This window comes from Asterias rubens, chromosome 8 (genome assembly GCF_902459465.1).
Source record: "Asterias rubens chromosome 8, eAstRub1.3, whole genome shotgun sequence".
Taxonomy (NCBI): domain Eukaryota; kingdom Metazoa; phylum Echinodermata; class Asteroidea; order Forcipulatida; family Asteriidae; genus Asterias; species Asterias rubens.
In genome coordinates, this window is record NC_047069.1 from 16,052,423 (window position 1) to 16,071,846 (window position 19,424).

Here is a 19,424-nt window from a genome sequence, read left to right on the forward strand (position 1 = left end):
GTGGACCAGAAACACCGGGTATAACCCCCCTACTCCTTCAAAGTGTTATGGGTTATTTTACGTTACGAAGACACAAATGGCACGAACGGGACTCGAACCCACATTCTGCTGATCAGAAACACCTAAAGATTTAGTCTGGTGCTCTTAAAGCTCAGCAACGTCACACATTACTTTAGTCACTGCTTCGGATTTTCCGATATATTGATATTTAGAGTAGAATAGTAAACTACGTTTATTGCAAATTAGAATACATGGTGCTTGTATTGTATTTTAACAATCATTTTGTCTTTTTTTCGTCCATTTGTGTTTTGACAGGAGTCAGTGCAACCGATCTTTTGGAGGCATTCGGGCGGATGTTTTTCGACTTCTGCCAAGAATCCGGCTACGATACCATCTTGACGGTTCTCGGTTCCAACACACGAGACTTCCTGCAGAATCTGGATGCTCTCCACGATCACTTGGCGTCCATCTATCCCGGGATGAGGGCTCCTTCGTTCAGGTGCAGTAAGCGAGAGAGTGACGGTGCCCTCGTGCTTCATTACTACTCAGAGAGACCAGGATTAGAGAGGATCGTAGTGGGTCTGGTCAAGTCTGTTTCAGAGAAGCTCCACAAGGGTGAGGTTGACGTGGAGATCATCAAGACCAAAGGAGATGACTGCGACCACGTGCAGTTTGCCATCATTGAAAAGAGTGAGGCTGAAGATGAGTCAGCCGTTCGCCAGGACCATGGTAACATGGGACTACTGTCCAAAGAACCTAGCATTAGTCCAGCAACCTTTTGCCGTATCTTCCCCTTTCATATAATGTTTGATGAGAACATGGTGATCCATCAGTGCGGAAACTCGGTTGTCCGTTTGATACCCACGTTGGGTTCAGACCGATGCGTCATCACAAACGCCTTCAACCTCGTACGCCCTCACATGGACTTTGCGTTCAAGTCGATCCTCAGTCATCTCAACACCATATTTGTCCTCCGGAGTAAGCAGGGGTTAGAGGACGTGAGTGACGCGGTGGCACACCACAGACTCAAGCTCAAAGGGCAGATGCTCTACGTCTCGGGCTCCAACGAGATCCTCTTCCTCTGCTCGCCCAATGTGGTCAATCTGGACGATCTGCGCCGGCGTGAGATGTACCTGAGTGACATACCGCTTCACGACGCAACGCGAGATCTCGTACTGGAGTCTGAGAAGTTTGAAGCTGAGTACAAGTTGACACAGAAGCTCGAGATCCTTACGGACAAGCTTCAGATGACATACAGAGAGTTGGAGTTGGAGAAGAGTAAGACAGACAGGTAGGGAGTAGAACCTAGAACCAGAATGCATCTATCGATGCCAAAATGGCCAAGCGATAGGTAGGGAGTGAATCCCAGAACCTAAAACCAGAGTGCATCTATTTATGCCAAAATGACCAAGCGACAGGTAGGGAGTAAAACCTAGAACATAGAACCAGAATGCATTTATAAATGACAAAATTACTTATTCAATCAGTTACAAATAGTTTGCTTCTTATATAGCCTTGTTACACGAGGTGATTCTTACTGGTAACTTAGAGGCAACCAGCTGCAGTGCACGCTACAGTAGCACATGAGTAATGTTGCCAATCTCCAGGAAAAATATGCATACATTCAAATTTGAATGGATTCTCTCTTCTTTTTTTTTTAAGATTACCAGGAACTGGTTGCCGTAAATTGCTATGTGTGACATGGCCCTTAGATACGGTCTGTCTCCGTGTGGTTGTTATTGTTTTAAATTAAGGACACATGCAAGATGACACAAAAGTGTCAAGGTCGAGATCTTGAAAGTACTTCACCGGGCAGATGCCAATCAATTACACTTAAAATCAGTATCCTCAAAATTAACCTGTTTTTGGTTACAAATCAAACGAGGCAATTTACATGCGACCAGTTCCAGGCAATCTCCAAGAAGAAAAGGCACGGACATTTGTAGGTTCACTTTTTTGTCCTGGGCATCGTTTGAAAAATTAAGCATGTGCTACCAAAGTGGTCATGTAGCATGTAGTTGGTTGCCTTCAAGTTGCATGCATAAGTCGCAAGGCCCTTAAGCTATGGTGACTTTATCAGTTTCAAACGAAGGGGTTCGTTAACAACTTTTCCCTGAAACAAACAGCATTTTCAATCACACAATGTTTCCTTATGTAAGAACTGATCTAAAAGCAGCCTTCTTAATTCGCAGATTACTCTATTCAGTTCTCCCGCCATCAGTCGCCCAGGAATTGCGCCACCGACGGCCAGTCCCAGCCAAGAAACACGAGAAGGTGACCATCATGTTCAGTGGAATCGCGGGATTTGCTGATTTCTGTCATCGCAAGTCCGGGGACGCCATGAAGATTGTCAACCTGCTCAACATGGTGTACACCAAGTATGACACACTGACTGATAAAAACCCAAATGTATACAAGGTGAAACATTATTATTGATCGCTGTTTAAAATCAACACCTTTCTTTTAGGTCAATGGGCGAAGGCTTCTGGCTGAATGAGTGCAAATAATTGGCTGCGGCTTGCTCACGACGTCATCACGTGTTCAAGCATAGCATACCCATAGCAACACCTTTAGCGACAGCCGTAGCCGTAGTTTTTGTGGCTTGATTGTGACGTCATCATGCGTTGATCCTTTGGATACCCGAAGTAACACCCTTAGCAACAGCCGTAGCCGCAGTCGTTGTGGCTTGATCGAGACGTAAATATGTGTTAAGCCTTATAGGACACCCACATGCAATACTCTTCGCAACAGCTGTAGCCGCACTCATTACGGCTTGGTAGTGACGTAATCGTGCGTTTAGGCTTTGGATGCACACAAAAAGCACCCTTAACAACAGCCGTAGTCATAGCCGCCGAATTGCTGCATTTTCTCAGTGCTTCTCTCAATTCATGTGTAAACCACACAGTTCTCGAAGTTCCCTCTCAACCAGTTACAACAAACCAAAATAGTCACGAGAGGCCGATCAAAATAGGATTAATTTGCAACCCAGTTACCAAATAAATTCACAGTTTTAAACTGCACGTAATAATGTCAGCTGGCTGTTGGTATCCCATGGTCTCGAATCCACATGTTACCATTTCGGATTTAATGCACCAGTCTATAAAGACGAGTTAAACCAACGGTTCTTTTCAGAACCACCCCAACTCATTTAGAGATAGTCAATACATGGTGTTACCGCAATTTCTTCTATATAAAGAACATTCCTCAGGGACAAACTTGATTCGAAAAATCCGAGTTGAATTGAAGGCTATTTCACTTATCACCAACTAATGCCACTAGCGTTTTGTTCCAGGATATTTACCTTCATCATCACAACACAAACAAAAAACATTTGTTATTTTCAAAATACACCGAGCTCAAAATCTCACAAAAATGCTTTATGCTCGCCGTTTTTTCTATCCATTTTGATCTCCATTAAGTGTTCGTTTTGACCGTCTAGCTTTCAATATTAAGTCAATACCTTTATGCCACTATACAGCCAAACCTATATGGAACCCAAGTCATTGACACTGTAATAGAAGCACGCTAAACAGACAGTCTTGAACAAATAGCAGGGGATTGTTCCTCAAGCTGCGAAGAAGACACATCCAAAACAAAAAAGGAGTAAGTCCCATTGATTGAAATCAGTGTTGTCCTGATGGTATAAAACACCATGTGTATTGAGAGAACCCGTAAAGCTGCCTCGAGCGATACTGCATTTCAGCCAGGCGCATGCAAGATACAATCCTTTTTAGATATATTTGAATCGCTCCGGGGTCATCGTCCTCGGAAGTTAGTTGAAGATTGATAACAAACTGAGATATTGCTTTAATCATTGGTTCATTGCCCTGAATCCCCTGTGGTTTTAATGGCAAAGATATGACAGGGTATCCACCAGCAACAATCCGCAAGGCACTGCGGGGGGAGAAATACACCCGTTAACCCCCAACTACGGGACCCGTGGTGACACGGCTCTGATAGGGCTTATTTCTCGCAGTCAAGCGAGATGTATTTATAAAGTCCCTCCACGTCCAACCGAGAAAACATGACTTCTCATCGTAGGTCGCTACATGAAATTACTCCTGCACTGGTGGGTTCTTCTGTCTCAAGGATGTTTTCATGCTGTCCTATTCTTAATGCACAAATAATTGGACATTCGGAGTTCGCAATTGACAAGGGGAGACAGTTTTCCACACTCGACATGACAGGAAAATTAGAACACTGCCTAAAGCAAACAACCAATTAAAAAAAAGAGAAGACTGCTTGACATTTTAAAAACAAAAGAGATAATGAGCATGATCACCTTAGGAGAACGTCTAGTCTTCGGTCATACTTCGTAAAATCAATATTAATTACATGAGGTATGGATTGAATTTTGAGAAGGGAGAAAAAAAACACTAATATAAGAAACATAATACAATTTGACATAACATTATACGAGAGAAACTATGGAGACATTGTGTCAAAGTCACTAGATACGTTTGTTGTTTTCCCAAGTGTCTGCTTAAAACCTCATCTTAAGTTTCTTGTGTAATCTTAACTACCACCCAAACCCATGTTTGCATTTTATGCTTCACCTTCGTGATTCTACAAAACACAGTGGGGAGTGAATGTTGTGAAGGGGGGGGGGGAGGTGCTTTTGGGGTTTTCTTCCTATTTTTCTCCATAGTATGCAAGGCTTCAAATGATATGCACTAAAATTATTGATCATCTCTCACAAACAACTCTGCACGCTTAGATTACTACCTTATACTAGGTAAAGTCTACCAGCAGCATGTATAATGGCACTGGACACTATTGGTAATTGTCAAAGACCAGTCCTCTTACTTGGTGTATCTCAACATATGCAAAAAAAAAAAAAAAACCTGTATGTGAACGTTTGAACTCAATTTGGTCGTCGATGTTTTATACTATCAACCTATCCCCATTACTCGTTACCAAGTAAGGTTTTATGCTAACAATTATTTTGAGTAATTACCAATAGTGTCCAGTGCCTTTAAACATATCTGGGATTAAAAGGTTATACTTCCATCAACTGCATGCATCCAACCCAGCAACGAAACACATTGAACGTGTTTGTAGAAATTCATTTGCATGTACTGCCCGTGGCTGCTATTAGTCTAACCAAACCCAACGGCCGATTGTATAACCTTCCTTTCTCTACCTTCAAGCTCAGAGCGATAGAAAAAACACAAAATCTAGGTCAAAATGATTACAGGTCCTTGGACATTTTCTTTCCGTGGAATTAATTTCATTTCATCCGATTTTTCTACACGGATGACGCTTTTAACCGGAGCCGTGAAAAGTCTCACCCGGCGATGGTTATTGTTTGTTTTATTAGTCTTTTGTTGAAGCCGTCCAAGCCAAAAACCTTTTTTTCCCCAATTTTAACGGAAGTTTATTTATTGTGAGTGATATATCCGTGACGGAAAGATTCTCTTATTGTCCAAGGAGAGCAGCTTGATAATAAACGTTAGACAAATGAAAGTTTCTTCACCAAAAACCCCCAAATTATTCCAATTTGCGAAGGACAGTATTGAGCATCTAAGGATAATGCACTTTTTAAAATGTATCATTAATTTAAAGGGTCTAGAAAAAAAAAATGGATACGTGTCATTTTGTCTGCACATTTTATCAAAATAATGACGGTTTTAAAAACTGTTTAATTCTATGTTGTTTTAAGAGTGCATTAAGTCTTTAGCGTTTTGTTTTGCGACCGACAGCCGACCTTGAAATGGGTAAAACAGGCAGGTGCTTGGCAAAACAGTTATCATGGCCCCTTGGAATTGACGTTGACCAAAACATTATGGAGTCTGGTAGCCATACTTTTGTTTACACCACCCATTATGCAAATTGCATGTTCAGATACACCAATGATTTCAGTTATAAATTGATGACGTCACTTTATTTACATATGTTACACCAATGATTGCAGTTATCAATTGATGACGTCACTTTAAAAAAAAATACATATGCTACACCAATGATTGCAGTAGATGACGTCACTAATTTTATACATATTTTGACATTTTGACATACAGGTAGAAACGGTTGGAGACAAGTACATGGCTGTGAGTGGCTTACCCGAACCATGTGACACGCATGCGGGTTGCATTGCCAGAATGGCTTTACAGATGATGAAATTAGCTCTGGAGATCGAAGTGGACGGACAGAATATAGTGGTGAGATATTAAAACCAAACGATATATCGATGACAAGGCAAACTATTCGTCAAATCAATTTATTTGTAGTTGGGAATATTTATTGACTCCTAATATAAAAAAAAATGATAAGACAACAACTTACTTCTAGAAAAGAAACTTCTGAAGGCCCCCGAAAGACTTCTTTTTTTCTCATTGATATATCGTTGAAACCTACTCGATTATCAAACCAATGCATTTATTGATCTATCCTTTAGGATATCATGTTTCTATTTATCATGTTTATCATATTTACTGGAAGAAATTATTAAACGCTTTATTTGGGAAGATTGATTGGCTGTATGTATATTATTTTAAAAAAATATAAAAAAACGATTTGTGGGGCCACTAGAAAGACTGACTTGTTTTTGTCTCAATGGCTAATTCCAGAATAAATACCTGTTTTTAGAACCAAATGAATAAATCGTATGGACCCTCGTTGCATTTGAAGCACTTTTATAACTAAATAACAAAATACACTAATATTTAGACTCGGTGTACACACCAAAACGGGTTGTCCCTCGTGAGATCTTTTCTCTCCTCTTCAGAATTGTAAATATCAAATTTCCTCGTTTCTTACTCTGAAATATGATAATTTCGCTAAATCGAAAAAAGGTTGGAGTAATAGTGCAAACATTGGTCGGTATGGACTCCAACTCCTAAGGGATTGAGTTTCATTTATCATATCACTGCCTGATACTCAACACACGGCTACAATCAATAATGGTCCAGAGCAAAATGTAGGCTGGTGTGTTTTCATTCAACACAGCCATTCCCTGACAATATTTTTCTTTCCGAAAAAGGCAAGCTATGAGCTTGGTAAGACGTTATTATTGTCTCTTTTTTTACCAAGGGGAAAGCTGCTTCGAAATGGATCAATATTTTGGACGGAAATGTGCTCCGAAAAGGGGTGGTGTACCTTTTTAGAAGATTTGTAGAAGTATTTGAAATATTTTTTTGCAATTTAGTAAGATTGCAATGTTGGCAGCCATCTTTGTTTTTCGGTTAACGCTAAATCAGCGTCTATGGGTTAATGTCATGCTAAGAACGCGTTGTTTGCTATGCACTATATAATCTCTTGCACACAATGCCATTTGTTGACCTCAGCATCGGCTCCAATTGCAATACGTAATTTTTTACCGCAGAAAACAAGTTGATCGCGAGCGTTTTCACCATTACACTTTCAAACATAAGGTGAAAAAAAACTTCAAGTTTGTATAAGCCTTCAAGGGAAACTTATATTGGCATGGTAACTCTATTTCCTTATTGTAAAATTAACAATGAAACAATTAACAGAGCAGGATTCGAACGTGCGACCACAAAGTGAAAGTGAGGCGCGCTACGATCATACCCTAGCTAGCCCTATGGCGGCAGTCTTAAATATACATCTTTGTTTTAAACACAACTAGTGCATTCTGTACGTGTATTTGGTGATCCTAATTCCCTGGTACCCCTCTCTCCACAGATCACTATTGGTATCCATAGCGGCGAGGTCGTGACGGGTGTCATTGGTACCCGAATGCCAAGGTACTGCCTGTTTGGAAACACGGTTAACTTGACCAGCAGGACGGAGACAACAGGCAAAACTGGAACAATCAATGTCTCTGAGTTCGCATACAGGTTAGAGCATTGAATGTTACTTTTTACTTCAATTAAATGCACTGGACACTGGTGATTGCCAAAGACCAGTATTCTCACTTAGCATCCCAACCTGCATGACATAACAAATCTGGGAAAATTTTGACTCAATTTTTCGTCAAAATTGCAAGAGAACAATGTATAAACACCCTTGTTGCACAAATTAGTGTGCTTTCAGATACCAAATATAAGGCTTCAGGCCTGAATTCTATTTTAGGGAGAAAATACCTCTTTACGTTACTTCAGAGGGAGCTGTTTCTAACAATTTTGTTTACTATCAACAAATATATCTTCATTGCTTGTTTCAAGTAAGTTTTTATGCTAAGAATTATATGACCAATAGTGTTCCGTGCCTTTAAACAAAAGGTAATGCAAAAGTTACCGAGTCCACATGTACATTTCAGGATATTTAATCATAATTTCCACATTTTCAAAGGGCAAAACAAATCGGAAATCAGACTAAAGAAGGAAGAATATGCTGTCATGAATGATCTTAATCATTCATGTAGTCAAGGTTCGCAAAATATCGGCAGCCTAAGGAAATTCAAATTAGCTATTTCTACAATCACACAACTTTTGATTTGCAAACAGAGCAACACATTAAACGCAACCTATGCCCATCGCTTCACGGATGAGAGTTGGCTCCGTTGCCCTTTGGTCATTGCCTCGGTGCCCCTCTAAATTTTCCAATAGAAATTTACACTTTCCTCTTTTAGGGGTGCTGTTTACCAAAGTGAAAACGTCATTGTCCTTGTCCGGAAGCACCAGGCTTGCAAAGAACCTGACGCATTGTTGATTTATTCCAATACAATGTTTGTTTGTGTATTTTCTATTTTTATATACCTATATATGGGTGTTCGTTTCTTTGAGAAAAAACAGGCTCATAATATTTCGATATGTTATAAACGAATGATTATTTTCACTTTTAAATACGCAACATTGTATACATGTTTTGCAGTTAGAATACCTCAAACACTAGAAACTATTATGCATGGAACTGCGTGTGACGAACGGCGGCATTCAAACAAAAAAATAAAATATTCAAGAAATGGATCAAATTTCGCTACAGAGATCGATTGAGCATTAAGTTTCATCTCAGTGCGAAAAAAACAAAAACAAGATTCCGCGATTTTCTGCGTGTCGTATTCTGCGAGCAAACACCTTGATTTTAAACCTTCTCACACCGTCCACGCTCAACCTGTTCCATTCATTCCTCTGAGGTAAAAATAGTGCTCTTTTGAAGTCTGGAGCACAGTGTTTGATAAGACTTTCTCGCCCACGGCGTGCAGGGTTAAAAAACATAATTTTATAAAGACTTGTGGATCGGGTATCACTGCTGCGATTGATCATTTAATAAGCATAGAATTCAATGAAATTTCAATAGCGGATGTCGCGATGCTCAAGTACGTGACAACGCTACCTCTCTGGAGCGCGAAGGCATACAGTACATTTGCTCGCCATATATCAACACAGTGTCAAAAGATGTTTTGCTCACGATGTTTTTTTTTTAGGTCTGTGGCATTGAAGGCAAAGAAAATGCTGCAAAAGTTTTGTTAAACCTGTCGTGAGACACCCACTTTTTCTTCTCCCACCATACAACGAATCAAAACAACAGCGGGTGACCATAAACACTAAACAAAACCAATTCAAATTGCCGTCACTGCGGTGTAAACAATCCACAATGAGATGAAAATAGGCCTGCAATGATGGAAATTGTGTTGCCAAAAGGAAGAAAAAGCAGAATGTTTTTAAATTTGTATTAAGGATCAGGAACCGCCATCCTCTTAAAGTTAAATTCACATTGCTTAGTCCAACAATCCAAATAGTTAAGACAATGAAACAAGTATTTGTAAACTGGTAGCCAGAGTACTCATGTCATACTGTAGAAAAGTGGCGCGCACTTCTTCGTCAAACCCTATAACCATGTCTGCATAAAATAACGCTGAAACTCCACCCAAATCTTTTTCAATTGAGTCTCTTCACACCGACTTCATCCATCCATTTGCTTGATTTAGACCAGACTTAATCTCAACTTGCCCCGGGTGCTTTCACAACGAGACACGCTGAAGGACTCCAACCAGCCGTGGTCTTCAACCGCTTTCACACCACGTGGGATTGTTTCTGCATGGTTGGAAATTCCCGCCAATCTGGTTTTACTGCGGGAGGTTCGCGCCAAAATTATATATGCCCTCACCGCACGGAGCTAACCTGAATGACGTTTTTGTACATTGTTTTAGCGACAGTGGTTGACTGAATGAGAACTGAGAGTCCTAAGGTCCCAGAGGGGACAGTTTGTATTGCCAGACAATGATCTGAGAGTAGTTTTTATATTCCGTTCTTACAAGACTAAGGTAAGGAGGGGTGTTTTGTACACGGAGGTAAGTACACAAACAGCGAGGTTCGTCAATATTTACGGTAGTGTTACCTGTCTATTCAATTTGTCAGGGATCTATCTGATGAGGATTTAAAACTTTCAATATCCAAGAGGAAAGTATACTCAGCATTACACATAGAGAGAGAGACTTTCCTTGTGTTGATCTCCGACGTGTGTGAAATCCAGATTGCAGATTATTACGCAGGCTCCGTGATATTCAAAATTACAATTTAGATTAAGAGATAAGTTATTCTATAAAGGTAATGTTGGTATGAAGGCTGTGTGCTAGCTACCCACGTTGTCAGAAATACCAGAAGTAAACAAGTCCTAAATTATTCAATCGAATATTGGAATCGAATATACTTCGAGTTGAAGTGGTTTCAATTTGTTTGAGCAGCCCTACCCAGTTCTGGTATAAAAAAAATATATAAAAAAACAGAAAGAATTTCTCATTTATTGGCCTGTTATGATTAAAACCGCATGATTTTTATCAAGGTTGTTTTGGTCATTCATTTGAGTCTAAATTGAATCTACACGAGACTTGACTTTACTTTAGAGGAAAGAAAAGCAATGATGTATCAGTTTGATTTAGCGCTGGATAAATTATCATCAAGTCCTGACCACAAACTACTCAGATCTAACAGGCAGTGCGTTAAGATCACTGCATGTAACTCAACACTATAGGGTACTTATGTCCCAAGATCTCACTCATGCTAAGTGACAAGTAGAAGACGTAAAATCCATCTCAAAAGAAAAAAGCAAAAATCGTTAGCTTAAGAGTTGTAGAAAAATCACACGGACTTTGCCTTAAAGGGTCATCCATCATTGAATTCGAGAATCATATCATTCTTTAAGAAAACAAAACAAAAAAAACAACAACAACATCGTTAGCTTAAGGATTGTAGAAAAATCACACGGGGTTCGCTCTAAAGGGCCATTCATTCTTGAATTCGGGAATTGTATTCTTCATCTTTCATAAAGAAACAATGTGTATTTACATCACATTGGGTGTAGGCCTTTTTTTTTTTGGAAGATGTATTTCACATTGGATTTTTTTTTATTGGCAATTAACACTAAACTTTGAATAAGATTTTGTTGACTTAAAGTGAAGTTCCTTTTTAAAACGGCGTTGACGTTTAAAAAATGCATGAACATGTTTTGATGCGAAGAATAGCAAAAATAAAAAATTGCTTGCTCTTAATACGAGAGTTTTTTTTTTTTAGCACATCTCCAAAAACAACTAGCCTACCCTACTCTAAAACAATATTTACTTTTTTGCTATAACATCTTGGTATTCTTGAACCGCACATCTCCTTTAACCCCAAAATGGGCATAGCCATATTTACTTAATTTCTGGATATATAACATGCACGCAAAACACTAAGTGATTTACTAATTAAATTATATTCACATTGCGGGTGCGCCGGACGGATGCTGAAACATAATTATTGCTACATGGGATTTACTCTTGCAGGCCTATACCTTGTGGCTATAATATATTCCACAGTGTAGAACCAATCGCATGGTAGAGTTATCATTTACATACACTTATAGTTTATTAGAAATACACATGGAGATCCAAGTGTATGTTGAAAAATTGACATCGGGGGGAGGGGGGGGGGGAGACTCCGGATCTGCATATTAAGTATACTCAACACTCTAACATAAGAGCCAAACGAGATGAGAGAATGTATACATGGATTGCGGTAACACCATGTGCGTATCTACTTGCCAGGTAGAGTTGTTCTCAGAGAACTGTCTTGCTTTATTCTACTACCGCGGAGTAGATGTTCGGGGGTTCGGGAGACTTCTCAGTTCTGAAAAGAACTGTCCTGCTTATTAACTATTACCACTACTTAAGCTTATAGGATCATGATTTAACTGTACTACCGCGGAGTCAGTTCTTAAATTGGTCTCAACGTTGTTAGATGTGATGGGAGGAAAACCCCAGCGAATGATTCCAGGGAAATACAACGCAGTCAGGTAGGGACTGAAAACCCAATTCACATAGTGCCCCCGGTGGGATTCGAACCGGGATCCAAGACGAGGAAGGCGAGGAAAGATACCACTACACCAACCTGACCGCTTACTCGGACCCTGACCGGGAGGGGGCAGGACTAGACTTAATTTCTGAGAGGGCAAGGCCATTTCGTTTTGCAAAGGGCACTTCCAGTTCACAGTTCCAGTTCACCAAGGCCAGAACCAGGGGCAATGAATTTCACGCTTTGGATGTTCTTGACTTCAATCTTACATGATACCATGAAGGCTAGGCCATTTTGTTTCGCAAAGGGCACTTCCAGCTGACGGGGCACCAGGGTCACGAGCAGGGGCAATGTAGGTCACGACCTGCATGACCTCCGTGTTATTCTTTAGGCTTCAGATGTTCTTGAAATCAATCTTACAAGACACTATGATAATAAGATTGTTTTATCATGACTGGTCTCGAATGTCATGACTTGTTTTAGGGACAACAGCTTGAATAGGCTTTTTACAATGGAGTCCCGAAACAACTCAAACCCTTTTTGTAAACATGTTCATGATACATCGCCTATAACATCACATTGCCGGACGTGCACTCCAAGGCAAGCGCATCGATTCAAATCAACTGACACTTAGGGCACGTTGCCACCTACCCTTGGGCTGAAACAGGGTTTTACCCCCCCCCCCCCTCCACAGTCAGTTAAGGTGAAGGCATAATCCACTAGAAACCTGGTTGGTAGAGCAGAATGCACTACCTTCCAAAGTTTACCAAATCATTCCAATTATATAGAAAGGTTTGCGGTAACACCATGTAATGACTATCTCTATTGAGTTGGGGTGGTTCTGAAAAGCATACTTATCGAAACGTCGAGTTGAAACCAACGGTTCTTTTCAGAACCACCCCAACTCATTAGAAATAGTCATTACATGGTGTTACCGCAAACCTTTCTATATCGTATTTCCACCATGCCAAGTTTCAAATCCTACTTATTCCAATTATTGTTACGGAACAGAGTCACGGCACACCAGGCATGTTTGCCAACATGGTCAGCAACCTAGATTCGCGGTAAGGGATACAAACACCAATAACTACCGAAATAAAACAAATTCCATTTCCATCTACTTCATCTGGAAATGTTTCAGTCTCCGAGGACTGTACGCTGTTTGTTTAAATCTCCACGACACACTACATTCTGGTGTGAGCGATCAGTTTTTACGGAGAGTAGAGTATCCTAAATGGATTTACATTTCCTATTATAGAGTCTCCCAAACGGCAACGATGCTTGTCGCTTTCAAAGCTCCTCAAAATTAATTTAAAATCTTGTTTCGCTTTGAGAGGGTGCAATGTCCGGCACCATATGGGTTAGTGACATGTAATGACATTTTTCTGACCCCAGTTTTTACACCGATGAATGTGCATTCGAAGCAACTGTTTCCCTTCATTGCATTCATGTTATAGCGATGTAATAATGTAACGGCGGCTAACAGTGACCTTCATTTGATAACGGTTTCTTGACGTATTAAAGAGCGCGGACGTCCTGAATGATAAAGTATTAATTTTGGTATCTAGTACGAATCCAACACTTGCACATTACTCAGGGAGAAGCTTAGTGAGTGCAAAGCCAACACGTCTGGAACATAACTCAGTGAGATGCAACACTGAGTACAAACCAATACATCTTCATCAAAATGCTACTATTTAAGTGAGATGCTAGATTGAATACAAATTTTGACTCAATTGGTCATCGAAGTTGCAAGATAACAATGACAGAAAAAACACATCACTGCACAATAAAAGGCTTCAGACTTGAAGTCTTTTAATATTTGTGTGAGAAATTACCCCTTTCTACGTTACTTCAGAAGGAGCCGTTTCTCAAAATGTTTTATGCTATCAACAGATCTCCATTGCTCATTACAAAGTAAGTTTTGAAACTTACAATTATTTTGAGTAATTACCATTAGTGTCCAGCGCCTTTAAAGCCAAACTGCCATTATCCACTTTCGGTACAGAAAGAAAAAAAAAAGTTCACAGATTTACAAACAATTTACAGGGTTTACAGAAGGTAATAGTGAAAGACTTATCTTGAAATATTATTCCATGAAATGCTTTACTTTTTGAGAAAATATTCAAACAATTATCAATTCTCGATAGCGAGAATTACGGATTTATTTTAAACACGGCGAAACGTGCGGAAACAAGGGTGGGTTTTCCCGTTATTTTCTCCCGACTCCGATGACCGATTGAGCCTAAATTTTCACAGGTTTGTTATTTTATATATAAGTTGTGGTACACGAAGTGTGAACCTTGGACAATATTGTTTACCGAAAGTGTCCAATGGCTTTAACGTTCAATAACAGTTGCTGCTCTCATACACAATAACTGAATAACTGAATTGAAAACTGTATGTACACGTACAGTACAGCTACATTGATTGACCATGACCTTGAGTTTACTATCAATTGACGCCTATAGTTCTGAAAATAGAACGGGCCAGGATAAGTGCACATGGGAAAACGCTGACCACTGCAGTGAAGCGAAATAATGACATCATTGTCAAAACAAACATTTAATTGTGCATGCATGAAGACATCAACTTACTCACACGTACAAGCAACGTTTCTTAAAGCGAGACCCCAAGCTTTAATCGCCACAAATCGTACACACATCCTTTTTACTTTCTTGTGTATAATGTGAACTGTATATAATGTGAAAAAACGATCAGTTATGTCTTTAGAGAAGGGAATCTACCATAAATAACAATAATAATAATAAAAGCGCTGGTATCTAGAAAACTATTCACTGCGCTAAAATATGACCAAGGGAAAAATTAATGGTAGGCTTGACTGAAGAGGTAAGTTTTGAGATTGGATTTGAATGAAGAAATGTCAGGTTGTGATCTAAGGGTGAGAGGCAAGTCGTTCCACAGGCGGGGGGCTGCAACCGAGAAACTTCTATCCCCATAAGTTTTCAACCTGGAAGGTGGAACGGCAAGCAAGTTGGCATCACTGGACCTTAGCTGGCGAACGGGCTTATACGGCAGGAGAAGCCTCTGCAAGTACAACGGGGATGAAGTCTCTGTCATACAACGGTATGTTGTACAAAGGAGTTTGAAGATGATGCGTTGCTCAACAGGGAGCCAGTGTAATGCTTGAAGAACCGGGTGATTATGCTCAAACTTTTTTGAGCGTGTTAGGATACGAGCTGCAATGTTCTGGATTCTCTGAAGGTGATGCAAGGGGAAGCTGGAAGTCCATATAAGAGTGAGTTGCAGTAGTCGAGCCAAGACGTTACAAGTGCGTGAATGAGTTGCTCTGCTGTTTTGTCAGAGAGCAATGAGCGGATGTGGTTTATGTTCTTCAAGTGGTACATGGCGATGCGGGAGGAGTTTTTGACGTTGGTTGTGAAGTTCATGTGCCTGTCAAAGATGACACCAAGGTTTCTAGCTGTGTTGCTACAAGGAATGACATGGCCATCAATCAGGATGCTGTGAATGGTCTTGTGACGATGTTGACTTTGGGAGAAGTACTTGAGAAGTACTTGAGCGAATTCGTTGTTGACGAGAATGCTTGTTAAAGCCATTGGACACTTTCGGAACAGAAACAGAACTAAAAGTTCAAAGATTTACAAATAACTTACAGGGTTTACAGAAGTAATGGTGAAAGACTTTTCTTGAAATACTATTCCATGAAATGCTTTACTTTTTGAGAAAACATTAAAACAATATCAATTCTCGAAAACGAGTACGGATGTATTTTAAACACATGTCATGACACGGCCACACGTGCAGAAACAAGGGTGGGTTTTCCCGTTATTTTCTCCCGAATCCGATGACCAAATGAGCCTAAATTTTCACAGGTTTGTTATTTTATATATAAGTTGTAATACACGAAGTGTGGGCCTTGGACAATATTGTTTACCGAAAGTGTCCAACGGCATTAAAGGAACACGTTGCGTTGGATCGGACGAGTTGGTCTATAAAAAGCGTTTTGTAACCATTTGTTATAAAATGCATATGTTTGGAAAGATGTTTTAAAAGTAGAATACAATGATCCACACATATTTGCCTCGAAATTGTGTGGTTTTCCTTTAACTTTGCGAACTAACACGGTCGGCCATTTATGGGAGTCAAAACAAAAATTTGACTCCCATAAATGGCCGACCGTGGTTGTCGACGAGGTAAGAGGAAAACCACGCAATTTCGAGTGATACTTGTGTGGATCATTATATTCTACTTTTAATATATCTTTCTAATCATATGCATTTGATAACAAACGGTTACAAACGCTTTTCAAAGACCAACTCGTCCGATCCAAGGCAACGTGTTCCTTTAAACTTGTTTATATTGTGTTTGTTTGACATTTAAATGTTATTTTGATATTTGTACAGTTCCGAGTTGATAATAACTCAAAATAATTATAAGCATACAAACTTACTTGGTAAAAAGCAATGGAGAGGTGTTGATAGTATACAACATTGTGAGAAACGGCTACCTCTGAAGTAACGAAGTTTTTGAGAAATAGGTAGTTTCTCACAAAGGCCTAGTCTTTGGTGTTTTCCAGCCTGATTTTATATTGTGAGCGACATGATAAATCGTAGGTGACCAATACTTTTTGTTGCGGCGAGCCGTAAATTATGACGTCAGTAAAAAGTAACCGTAACTCCTCGTTCATGTGTACAAGTGTAACCAATATTCAATACAGACAATCATTCATTGATTGAAAACCAACATCGTAGAAAATATGATGCTATATGTATCGCCGAAACTGACATAGGTCAATAGTGCCTTTAACGTATGCCGTAACTCTCACTCCATTATTTTACGCAATGGCTTTATGCATTGGAAAACATTCAATTAAAGGAACACGTTGACTTGGATCGGTCGAGTTGGCCTTTGAAAAGCGTTCTGTAACCGTTTGTTATAAAATGCATATGGGTAGAAAGATGTTGTAAAACTAGAATACAATGATCTACACAAATATGCCTCGAAATTGCGTGGTTTTCTTTTTTACCTCGTTGACTAACACAGTCGGCCATTTTGGGAGTCAAATTTATGACTCCTATAAATAACCGATCGTGTTAGTTCGCGACGTAAATGGAAACCGTGGAATTTTGAGTGATACTTGTGTGGATCATTATATTCTACTTTTAAAACATTTTTCTAACCACATGCATTTCATAACAAACGGTTTCAAACGCTTTTTATAGACCAACTCGTCCGATCCAAGGCAACGTGTTCCTTTAACTCTCTCCCTTTTCTATGTCACTGAAACAAAAATGAAGTTGTAGTTTTTATCATCACCTGTACTTGTCACAAGAATCAAGCGAGCGAAATTGCACATCTACAATATTTGTCTGTCAGGGACCGGTAATTAATGTATAGTGCCTCCGAACTGGTACCGTTGGGAACGGTGATAAAAGGTAGCCAATTCGGCTACGGACATCATTGTGTTATATCCAGACGTGTTTTGATTGTAAAATTCATTTTATGGGTTTTGGAAATGAGTGTAGCGAACATATTTTCCAGGAAGAATTCTGTACGACAAAACGGTATGATTGATATGATTAGCGTAATACGCGTCACATGTCATCCGTTATTTCACCATGTATATCTATGGCCTCAACGCTCCAAAATTCTAATACATGGCAACAATAGGCCCGTCCAATATTGATCATAATGGACGCCTCGCAGCGTCGTTTCCAAAACAATCGTTCCCCGTCTGTTTGTAAAAATGAGGCAAGGTCTTATTACAGCGGACAACAAGGTTGGTGTTTACATGGAGTCATCACGTTGTGCAGAAGTTATTCATTTTGATTTTGGGATGGACGAGTTTCCCTGTTTATTTATTTTATTGTGAAAAAGATTCAAATAACAGGGATTTTTGTGTGAGCGACATTTTAACTGCGATGATATTTTGCTATGTTCAGCAGCCTGAGCTGACCACACCACACCAGTCGCCCCTTTTTATGAACTTGATAAATTTACTTTTATCCAACAGCCTGATAAAACCACACCCAGTACGCCCTACTAGATTGGTCCCATCTTTTTTTTTTACAGGGGTTATTTTCTTTGACCCTAATACTCAGGTGACTGGTGAAACAACACCAAGTACTCCATATTGAATGGTTTCCACCCCTTTGATTAAAACTGTATTTATTTACTCTTCCACCCTACTCAGGTGCCTGATGGAGCCACAGAACCATGACCCGACGTTTCATTTTGAGTACAGGGGGCCAATCGTCATGAAGGGCAAGAAGGAACCAATGCAGTGCTGGTACCTGACGGAGGCAACCGACGGGGAGATCCAATCAGAACAATAGAGGCTTTTCTTTGAAGGAGAGAACAATAGGGGATCATTCTTTGAAGGGGAGAACGATACAGGTTTATATTACTTTACGGAGAACCAAAACCAAACCCTAAAACCCAATACTAAAGCAACCCTTCAATAATGCTCAGGGAGTGGTCTTACAAAGGGAGTGGCCTCACAAGGGAGTGGTCTTGGAGGGGAGTGGCCTTACATTACATTACATAATGATCACCATTTTAATCATTACAACCGCAACCATCTCCATATCAACCATCACCATCCTACACTCACCACCATAATCATAACCATCTTTACCATCATCGTTATCTAAATCATCACAATCTTAATCATCACCATCTTATCATCACCATCTTAACCATCATCATCAACATCTTAATCATCACCATCTCAATCATCACCATCTTAATCATCACCATCTTAACAACCACCACGATCTTAATCATAACCATCATCACCATCACCACCATCTTTACCATCATCACCATCTTAATCATCACCATCTTAATAATCACCATCTTATCATCACCATCCTAATCATCACCATCACCATCTTAATCATCACCATCTTAATCATATTACCATCATCACCATCTTTACCATCATCACCATATTAATCATCACCATCTTAAACATCATCACCATCTTAATCATCACCATCTTAATCATCACCATTTTCATCATCACCATCTTAATCATCGCCATCTTAATCATCACCATCTCAAACATCATCATCTTAATCATCACAATCCAAGCCTACATCCGTATGGACTGTAAAAGGGGTAACCCTGTTTCAGCCCGAGGAGTTAGTGGCAACGGCCTCTGGAATAAAACAATTGTAGCCCAAACCTTGAAGTGGCCTTCAGGCCTTGTGTGTCTGGCGACTTGCATGCATAAAAGAAAGAAAAAAACATCACCATCTTAATCAT

At 39.8% G+C, this 19,424-nt stretch overlaps 1 protein-coding gene across 1 annotated transcript in view; it reads left to right on the forward strand.

The window, feature by feature from the left end:
• LOC117293890 (guanylate cyclase soluble subunit beta-1-like) overlaps positions 1 to 18,502 on the forward strand; it is a 61,820-nt gene extending 43,318 nt beyond the window's left edge. The window contains exons 4-8 of the mRNA XM_033776366.1: positions 316 to 1,291; positions 2,193 to 2,418; positions 6,021 to 6,161; positions 7,645 to 7,799; positions 18,349 to 18,502. Of these exons, the coding sequence (XP_033632257.1) occupies positions 316 to 1,291; positions 2,193 to 2,418; positions 6,021 to 6,161; positions 7,645 to 7,799; positions 18,349 to 18,490 (1,640 nt within the window). The 3' untranslated portion in view covers positions 18,491 to 18,502. The remainder of the gene's footprint in view (positions 1 to 315; positions 1,292 to 2,192; positions 2,419 to 6,020; positions 6,162 to 7,644; positions 7,800 to 18,348) is intronic.
• The last annotated feature ends 922 nt before the right edge of the window (positions 18,503 to 19,424 follow it).